Here is a 10,759-nt window from a genome sequence, read left to right as displayed (position 1 = left end):
ATTGACTTGACTTTCACTCGTCAACTTCGGATCAACTTATGAAACAGTAAGTGCATAACTATCTTGAAAATGGACTTTATTCACTACAACATTTGTGTTTTCGAACATACCGAAGAGTTTACTGAACTTAAATACTAATGGTAATGGCTGTGTTTTAGTAAGTTAAATCATCACTTTACATCGGTTTTAACGAGATTCATAATCACTCTTCTGACGAAATTACGCAACAGCTTCAGCATGCATTAATACTGCAACTAATGAACGAAAACGTCAAGGAAGAGTATTAGAATGTGTACGTGTTTGTTGGTCCATTGCTGCTCAGTACACACATTACATATTACCCTACGAGCACAACGTTACCTAAACAAGATTAGTTGCTGTTATTGGACGGCTCAAGCGCTTGCTCCGAGTAGAGCAAACATGTGTAACCAACCGGGTCCGAGGGTGCGCAGCTAGAAGCCACCTCACGAGGTTATTACCGTAGTGGCTTTGTAGCTGCTCGCTCGGTACTTCTACGGCCAGTATTTGGTTAGCGTCCTATCAGTTTCAACATGCGAAGCAAGCATCGCGAGGCAGCTCAGGACACCGCGGGAAGAGTCAACGAGTGATTGTTTGGAAAGGGTTCTATCTGTAAAAGTAATTGTTTTTATTTTTGAACTTTTTGTCTGGAAACATGTGGCGGAAGCTAAGCTTTGTATTGTTTATACTCCTCTCGTGCAATATCCTAACACACGAGCAACAGCATGGTGCCTCTATCTCTGAGTCAAATATAATCGAATCAAATAATGCGATTAAAGTACCGTTTGGAAGGTCTGTGTTTATTGACCCGGTGAAGGATCTGAAGATTAGGGTCCGCGATGGCGACCGGTGTACTGTCAAGGTCATTCAAAACGACCCTCTCTCTCAAAGGCCAGGTAAACTGACCCCTACTCATTTCCCTTGCCAGTTTGGCCTTCGGGAGGTGCAGTACTCTCACTTCGGAGCTCGCACGCCTCCCCAAGATAGGGTAAAGTTACTTCTTCGTTATGATATGGCCGAAGACACTATAATCGTGCCGTTTACTATAAATGTTCAAGTATTGTTCGAGCAACTGGAAGTTGTTACTAGAAACATGCCGATTACAGTGGAAAAGTTGCTAGGATTAAGCACACCCATTGATAACAAAGCACTTCAGTTTACCTACAACAACAACATCCAGAAGTGTAAAGTGATGACACTTGGAAATGCTAATGACTTGCCACGATATGGAGAGCTAGTAAATAACACTAGCGCTGGGGTGCTGCAAGACTGTGATAGTTTCTTAAAGGCTGATATTCGATACAAACACACCTTTCCTTATAAATCGCCTAATCAAGATTACATCCCAATGATAGTGGAAATTACTGATTCTAATGGAAAGTTGCTTAAACAAGAATACTTTCAAGTGACTGTGAGAATAAAAGATGGCCAGCCAAACAATCCTCCACAGCCAAGTTTCAACTCTTTGTTGTTATTGGACGTAAATCAATTCATTATGACGGCTATCACCCCGCGAATACTGTCAGCACAAGATATTGAGACTCCTTCAGATAAACTCATATTTAACATAACGTCTCCACTGGGTTATGGAGAGGGTCAAATAATCAGTACTGATGACCAGAATGTTCCCATTTCATCTTTTTACCAAAAAGATCTTGATGATTTAAAGATAGCTTACAAACCTCCTGCATCTGATTCTGACATTAGAAGAACTTTTGAAGTGGAGATGGAAGTAGTGGACGCCGAGGGCTTGAATTCAGAACCATTTAGCTTAATGATCGTGGTTCATCCCAAGAACACTTTAGCTCCTCTAGCTACACGAAACTCTGGTCTTATGCTTTTTGAAGGCCAGTCTAGGAGGTTGCAGAGTTCTAAGAACTTGGAAATAGCTGATGAAAATAACATTCATGATGTCACCGTGTCTGTGGTGGACGGCTTGAGACATGGTCAACTGTTGTTTATGGGAAGCCCAGTGAAACAGTTTTCACCTGCTGACTTAGATGCTGGTTTAGTAACATACCAACATGATGGTAGTGATACCTATAGTGACAATATAATCTTTAGACTAGATGATGGTGTAAAAGATGTCGAATTTCTTTTCCCTATTACTATTTACCCAGAAGATGATGAGCCACCTATGCTAAATATTAACACAGGTCTAACTATTAGCAAGGGAGAGGAAGTAGAAATCACACCATTCGTTTTAAGCGCCACTGATGTTGATAGTGATGATTTTACAATAAAATTTGAACTACAAAAGCCTTATTCTTCTGAAGGAGAAATATTTATGAAACAGTTTGAGCCGCCAGATGACCCACAGAATTGGGATTTTGTGGACGGGATCTACGAGAGACCCATTACAACTTGGACAGAACTGAATCTTTTAGAAGGAAGCATATTTTACAGACACAGTGGTGGCCACAAAACTGAACCCGTAATGGATTACATTAAGTTTCGTGTTTCTGATGATAACGTTCCTCCAAACGAATCTGATGATAAGGAATTTGTAATAAAAATCATGCCCATTGATAACATCCCTCCTAAGCTCTATCCAGGAACCCCTCTTGAAATGATTGTGGATGAATTTGAGCTCACTGACATCACAAAGAAGCATCTTCGCTTCACGGATGTTGATACTAAAGATAGAAATCTGAAGTATATGATCACACGTAAGCCATATGATACTGACTCAAATAATCCATTGGATCCAGGAAAAATAGTTTTATCTGAAAAGCCTGATCAAGAAGTCACTAACTTCACTCAAGCTCAAATTAATCATCATAAGATAGCTTATAAACCTCCATCAGTTGAGCTAGGTATCATTCCAAGGATCTTACAGTTTGAGTTTCAAGTGGAAGATTCGGTAGGAAATATTCTTCCTGGACAAACATTCATTATCCGATTGCGACCTGTGGACAACAAGCCTCCAACTATCCACAATAAAGGATTGGAAGTCTTTGAAAACGGTTTTGTAACACTTAGTCCTGATGTTTTAGATGCTAAAGATGTCGACACAGACTCTAACTCGATTCAGTTTACTGTCAAACAAACTCCTAGTTATGGTATCTTGAATTATGGAGCTATAAATCTTAAAGAAGGGAGCACATTCACAAAGAATGATATTGCTAATGGACTGGTGAGCTACATAAATAGTGGAGCCGAGAAGGAAAATGATAAAATTGAACTTGAAACTTCAGATGGCATACATAAAGTACCAGTAACTATTAACATCCAAATTCGTCCTATTGATGACGAAGCCCCAGCGCTTCAAATTTCTCCAGGTACAATCGGTACATCTCTAGATGTGAAGGAAAATGGAAGTTCACTCATCACCACAAAAATTATTAAAGCTTCTGACCCAGACACTGATGACTTGAAAATCACTTTCCTTATTGACTACCCTCCAAGACAGGGCAGAATTGAACTGAATGGAGCCAACACTGACAGATTTACCCAGGAAGATATAGAGGGTAAAAGAGTATATTATGTGCATAATGGAGCTGAGATTGGAGAAAACAGTACTACAGATACCTTTAATTTGTCTATCTCTGACATGTCCAATGACTTATTACTCGGAGGAAATAAAATTGAGTACATCCATGTCAACGTTAATGTTGAACCAGTGGATAGTGTAGCTCCTGTTGTAAATGTAGGATCGAAATTGGTTGTCCCTGAAGCCAACAAATCTTCTGTGACGTTATTTCATATAAATGCTACTGATATAGATACAAAAGATAATGATATAGTGTGTACTATTCTAGTGCAACCGCTGCATGGATATGTAGAAAATATATCCCCTGGTCCAGGTTCAGAGAAATCCAGGGCTGGAATACCAGTGACTGCTTTCAAAATTTCTGACATAAAAAATGGCTATATAAATTATGTTCAGAGTGTCCATAAGGGAGTGGAACCTACCGATGATCGACTTACTATTAGCTGTTCGGATGGAATAAATTTTTCTCCACAATCTGTTCTTCCTATTCAAATTGATCCAACCAATGATGAAATTCCTCAGATATTTATGAGAGAGTTCGTCGTTGAAGAAGGTATGAAACTTAGTATTGACTTGCCCATACTCAATGCAGACGATTTGGATGTCCCAAAGGATACCTTAACTTTCAGATTAAAGAACAAACCTAAGCATGGCAAAATTGTGATCCAGTTGGCAACTGGAGATAAAGAAATTGATGATTTTACCCTAGATCAGATATCCAAAGGATCGAACATTATGTATGAGCATGATGACTCTGAAACAAAAGAAGATGAATTCGAGTTGGAAATAACTGATGGGATACACAATGCTAGCAAGAAGATTGTTGTTATGGTTTACCCTGTTGACGATGAAACTCCTCGCTTAGCAATCAACGATGGATTGGAAGTAGGCAGAGGTGAAGTAAAACTAATTACAAACAGAGTACTGAAAGCGGAAGACATAGACACTGACGACAGCACTATAATGTTTGTCATTAGACAACCTCCTAAACATGGAGACCTTGTATACTTGCATTCCATTTCTCGATTACCTTTATTCAACCTAACCAAAGGCACTAATTTTACACAAGGAGATATTGATGAAGAATTGATTATGTACATTCACACAGGAAGGGAAGGTGTAAGAGACCTGATTAAGTTTGATGTTACTGATGGCCACAACACTTATGTTGACAGGTATTTTTGGATTTCTGTGGAAGGTATCGATCTAGTGTACCCTGATGTTATTAATAAAGGCGTGGAACTTTTGGAAGGAGGGAAGGTTACATTGACAACAGATGTTATTAGCACCAGTGACCTCAACAGCGAAGATGAACAGTTAAGGTTCACCATAACCAGGGCCCCTACCAAAGGGCATCTAGAATCTACAGACAATCCTGGTAGTCCAGTAACGTCATTCACTCAAGTAGATCTTGCCGGCAACAAGATCTACTACGTGCACACCGATGATGATGAGATAAAAATGGACAGTTTCGAGTTTGAGGTTACAGATGGTTACAATTCTGTATTTCGAACATTCAGAATCTCTATCAGTGACGTGGACAACAAGAAGCCAATTGTGTTTTTCAATAAGCTTCGAATCCCTGAGGGTGGGAAGGGACTTATTACTCCTTTTGAATTGAAAATAGAAGACAAAGACACGGATGATAATAAGTTGAAAATCACTATAACCCAGGTCCCTGTACATGGTAAAATCTTATACAATAATCTTCATCCTATTAAGATTTTTACCATGGAGGACCTTCGAGAAAACAGAATAAGTTACCATCACGATGGGAGCGAAAGTACCGAGGACAACTTTTCGCTCACCATAACAGATGGAACTCATATGGATTTTTATGTGTATCCAGATTACACGAAAGAAACTCGCAGACCCCAGACAGTAGAAATAGAAATCGTGCCTGTCGATAACAGAATACCTCAAATTGTAGTAAATAGAGGTGCTTCATTCATCGGACCACTGGACCATGGTCAGCTCGGGTTCCGTTTTACGAACAAAGTTCTTCGAGCAGAAGATTTAGATAGTCAGGATGTTATTATAGATTATATCATTACTAAAGAACCAGAGCATGGAGCCATCATCAACAAGGCTTTGGGAAACGAAAGTATTACTAACTTCACCCAAGGTAAGATAGTTCTAGTCTTACAGTGTTCAGAACTTACGAGAAAATATATTCACAGTTTGAGACTGAGATTTATTTGAGATTTAAAGTAGCTTCGTTAGTTTTAAGTTTTATTTTTCAAATTAAATAAAATGTCTATCTACACAGATGTATTAAAGAAATAGAGTCAACGTTAAACAGCACACAATACATTTAAAAGGATACTGTCTCTCACAGTATTTGATCTTTTTACAATAAAAATAGTAAGTAAAACAATTTTCACCATATTTTGAGACTGAGGACAGACTATTTCAAATTTATTTTGTTCTATTAAACGTTGACTTTATTTCCGTAATAGATTTGTGGGGAAAATTGTACAAGTTTCGTCCTAATCTTAATAATAATCTATCTACTTCACAACTGAATAAATTGCTCCAAACTCTTATGTTCAACACATCTACTTGATTGTTTTACATATGTAATACAAGGGGTAAAATGTTTCTTTTTTTCAGAATTTTATTTTGATTTTATGACAGTTATGAGCTAAACTATTGTGAAAAAGTATTAAAACACGGATTTTCCAAAATATTGTTTCGTATATCTTTACTGAACTCTAAGTATCCGGTTATATAACAAAGCGAAAGTAGTCTTAATTCTTTGCCCAAAATAATTTTTAGGGCGAAAATCCTAACACTTTTTTACAGTAGGTCGAAGTTAAAGATAAAAGAAAGCTAGCTATTCTCACCAGGATCGATAACTTTCCCAAGAAAATGGAAAATATAAAGTAATTTTTGTTTCCAATTTTATGGGGGTTTTTTCCTACAATTCTTTGGAACACAAAAAAAAATTAAACTATATTATATCTTATGATGCCTAAATTTACTATTATAATTGTAATTTATATTATACTCTCCAATGGTTCCTGAAAAATGACTCAGAAGGACTGTATAAAACAAAAGTTCTAAATTGTTTGTATGTTGTTGTTTGTTTTACAAATTTTAATGTCTCATAAATTATCCGAACGACAGAACTGTCAACTTCAAAACTTCAGCTCGTGGCAATTCTGGTGTATTTAATTATGTAATTTCGCACATTTGTTATAGTGTTTATTTAAACTATTGTAAGATTTCTATTTAGGATAAATATACATTATTTCAGTAGTTATAAAGACTTTATTCACAGAAGCACAAAAAAGGCTTTTTTAACTACTTATCGCAATTAGTAACACGTTACTTAATTTTTAATATGTGGAACTATTTTGGTGTTGGAATAAAAAAGTAACAATGAGGAAGAAAAAGATGAACAACTTGTAATTATACAAGTTTTAATATATTCTCTGGAAACATATAAGACGAAATAAAAAACTGTCTACGAAATGACATTTGCTTATGGTTTTGAGCTCAAGATTTAAAACAACAAACTCTCTGAATATATATATATATATATATATATAATACAAAATATTTGTTCTGGAAATTTCATTTTTCTTATAATTTAGAGATCTTTATTTTTTTGTTTGTTTCAAAAAATTCCGAAAATTTTGTATAAGAAAAGTATATTTAAGGTGGTTTAAAAATGTTCTTCATTATTTATTTTATTTAAGGCTCATTTTAACAGTATTTCATGTCTTAATTAGCTTCTCTGGAATTCGTAATCGTTGATAGGTTGTGTACAACGATGTGTCGAGAAACACTTACCTGATGCTTGGTTCACTCAAAAACGTTCACAACAACAAACAAACGACGTTTTAAAGAAATACTCAAACTGGGTTACTTTCAAATGGCCTCAGTTCATTTCTCTTGCTAGCTGTTCACATTTACCTTGTGTACAAACGTGTCGAATTCGTTTGGAATTGAACTGCAGTTCGTGTTCATGGTTCACTTCCGTGTTTTGTCAGCAGTCACCGAAACCTTCCAATGGTCACATTAAAGTTTATGAAGCGAAACGAACTCGGTTCTTTTACCAGGAGGACCGAGAACTATTTTTCGTTTACCAATCTAACTTGTTGTTCATATTGTTCTCCAAACGAACCGAATTGTACTGACTACAAAAACAAGCCCCATTGTGAACGGGCTCTTAACGTTGGAGTTGATGTAAAGGTGAATTATTACCTTCGCCACCGAAGGTGGACGGAGGTTATGTTTTCACTCCTTTGAAAACGACTGAATGGATTTGGACGAAAGTTGGTATATACTTGGGCTATGACCCAGATTACAAGTGATTAGTTTTTGGAGGGTCAAGGTTGCAGCAAACTTACTAAAATCCAAAACCCCTCTCTGTTAACATGGGAACCGATTTTTCACACCATTTTTACTCTATAACTCAGTCAAAAATGATCAGATTTTGATTAAACTTGGTGGACATATGTAAAATAGTATTCCTCATTGTTCTGCCACAAATGGTCCGTGTCCATCATTGAGAGCCGAAAATGATCAACACTGCGTGGTGGAAGACTGCGCTTTACTGAGTGCTCCTCTATTTACAGCTGTATTAAAATGTTAACATTTTCAGCTTCTGTGTTGGTTTTAGGTCAGATTATATTACTCAAAAACAAGTTTTTCGTTATAGCAGGCAACATTAGATAAAAATGTTACATAATTTTGTCTAGATATACATTTATGTATTTCGCAATACTGTTTCTTCTTTTGTATCCAAAACCATTACACCAGTGAAGATAAACAAATAACATTTGCACCAAATAACACATGTAGGTGCACGTGTGTCATGTTTATGTCACGACTTTCTGACATATGATTGTTCAAGTAGCTATCACATTAATCAAGATAAAAAAAGTAAAACCTTGCCCAAGATACTACATATTTGTATATGTGTCTGCCATGATTATGTCACGACTTTCTGACATAAATGGTCAAGTAGCTTTTGTGCGTTTGAATAGGAACGGAAGTACCAACACAAATTAGGGCTAACAATGCACTGTATTACAGGGAAGTACGATGTGCAACTACTCCTTTTTAAGTCAAAGTACAAGGTCGCTGAGTCTCATGTTCTATCTTCTGGACTATTCAATTTCACCAGTGTTTGGTTATGCCATTAGAATTTTTAAAAGTTTGGTTTGGTTTGAATTTCGCGCAAAGCTCCACGAGGGCTATCTGCCCTAGCCGTTCCTAAGTTAGCAGTGAAAGACTAGAGGGAAGGCAGCTAGTCATCACCATTCACCGCCAACTCTTGGGCTACTCATTTACCAACGTCCCCACGGCTGAAAGGGCGAGCATGTTTGGTTGGACGGGGATTCGAACCCAAGATCCGCAGATTGCGAGTCGAACGCCCTAACCACCTGGCCATGCCGGGCCTTTTAAAATTTAAAATAAAACAAATCAGTGTGAAACATTTGGAATTTAAGAGCTTTGTGTGCTGTGGTACTCGTTACTAACACATAAAATACAACAACATATGGTTTGAATGATTTGTTTAATCTAAATTTATACCAGTTCCGTTACGTCACTCAAAATCTATCTCCTCAGGTGATGATTGGCTATTTCACATTAGATTATCAAAAGCCGCTATCGCTGTTATTTTCTATTTATCTCCAGCCATGAAAAGTTTTCTAAACTTTTACTTGTTCGCTTTGCTAGACAAAGAAAATGAGTCTGCCTTTTCTAAGTTCGCGGAAGTGTTGGAATTACACGCGCTTTTCCTCCACCCTGTAATTCATTTTTCCTATGATTCCGCTCTGTGTTTTTGTCTCGTACTGCTTCTAAAAACTTGTAGTCACGTTTTAAATTCATTGTTGCTTTTCACTGCATTACTGAATTTCAATTTGCATTTACACGTGAGTCTCCTCTTAATATAATGGCCCGGCATAGCCAGGTGGTTAGGGCGCTCGACTCGCAATCATTGGGTCGCGGGTTCGAATTCCCGTCCCACCAAACATGCTCGCCCTTTCAGCCGTGGGGGCGTTATAAAGTGACGGTCAATCCCACTATTCGTTGGTAAAAGAGTAGCCCAAGAGTTGGCGGTGGGTGGTGATGACTAGCTGCCTTCCCTCTAGTCTTACACTGCTAAATTAGGGACGGCCAGTGCAGATAGCCCTCGTGTAGCTTTGCGCGAAATTCAAAACAAACAAACTCTCTCTCTTAATATATATATATATATACATATATAATGTTGGACACTAAGATTGTAGATTCGAATGAGATAAGTATAGTATGAATGTAATCATAAACTGAGATTCTTTTGTGTTTTCTATGTATTTTACATAGAATATTGGTGGTTTTACCTAATTGTGTGTGTGTGCTCATTTTACTGTGGTAAAAACATAAAATTACTCAACATAATTCAATATTTGAATCCTACCAGTAGCGAAAGGTATAAAACCAAATAGCTAATTTAAGAGTTAAAGGTTATCCTGTCTATATGTTTTTGTGAATTCCGATTTAAAGTCACTTTACGGTCTCGCTAAACGTATGTTTAAGAAATGGTTGTCACTTCTGTAGAATTCATCTTTTTTTTATCTGTGTAGGGAATTTAGTGTTGCTACCTCCTTCTTTCCCTTGTTCACTTGATAGTTATTATTATGTTCATGATACAATTTCTTAGATAAGACAATTGAAGTAACTTATTTCCTCCATGTTGTTTTATTATACAACTGTATGTCATGTTACGTATTACAATTTCGAATGGTCTGAAACCGAGCTAAATGATAATTTATATTCAGTAATTAAATAAATGCCGATATGTATCCAATTTATGATATTTGCCAACAAGATTGATACACACACAGTTTCTTTTTTAATACAGATATGTTTTAATATATAAACAACAATATAATTTACAATAACAGTTATTACAAAGAGTTATTGCAAACATTTATGTACAAAAGTTTTACAAACTTACAAGCAATATGAAGTCTTCTTTCTAGTCTGGAACTTCCTTGATATCTTATCGAGAGTTCATGATGAGCGAGTTAATTTCGAGTTGATGTAGATGCAATTCACTTAATAGGAAGCTAGTTTGCCCTGTAGTTCTCGCTGATCACACGCCGATTACAGGTCGAGTTTCCACCGATGACGTTAGGTAATGTTTTCGTAAAAGTAGTAATGTCTGATGTGAAACCACTGAAGTTAAATGGTTTGTAATGTATACATATATGTTTCTGGTCAAATATCTGAAGTTTCCCGATTAATAAG

At 36.7% G+C, this 10,759-nt stretch overlaps 1 protein-coding gene across 1 annotated transcript in view; it reads left to right on the top strand.

Moving 5' to 3' along the window:
* Positions 1–387: 387 nt before the first annotated feature.
* LOC106466626 (extracellular matrix protein 3-like) overlaps positions 388–10,759 on the top strand; it is a gene marked incomplete at its 3' end in the record, with an annotated part of 119,556 nt that continues 109,184 nt past the window's right edge. Inside the window, exon 1 of the mRNA XM_013926919.2 lies at positions 388–5,636. Within this exon, the coding sequence (XP_013782373.1) occupies positions 674–5,636 (4,963 nt within the window). The remainder of the gene's footprint in view (positions 5,637–10,759) is intronic.

The sequence above is a fragment of the Limulus polyphemus genome, unplaced genomic scaffold (assembly GCF_000517525.1).
Source record: "Limulus polyphemus unplaced genomic scaffold, Limulus_polyphemus-2.1.2 Scaffold2328, whole genome shotgun sequence".
Classification (NCBI taxonomy): Eukaryota; Metazoa; Arthropoda; class Merostomata; order Xiphosura; family Limulidae; genus Limulus; species Limulus polyphemus.
Note: the sequence above shows the minus strand (reverse complement) of the source record. Positions and strands in the feature narration are given on the sequence as shown.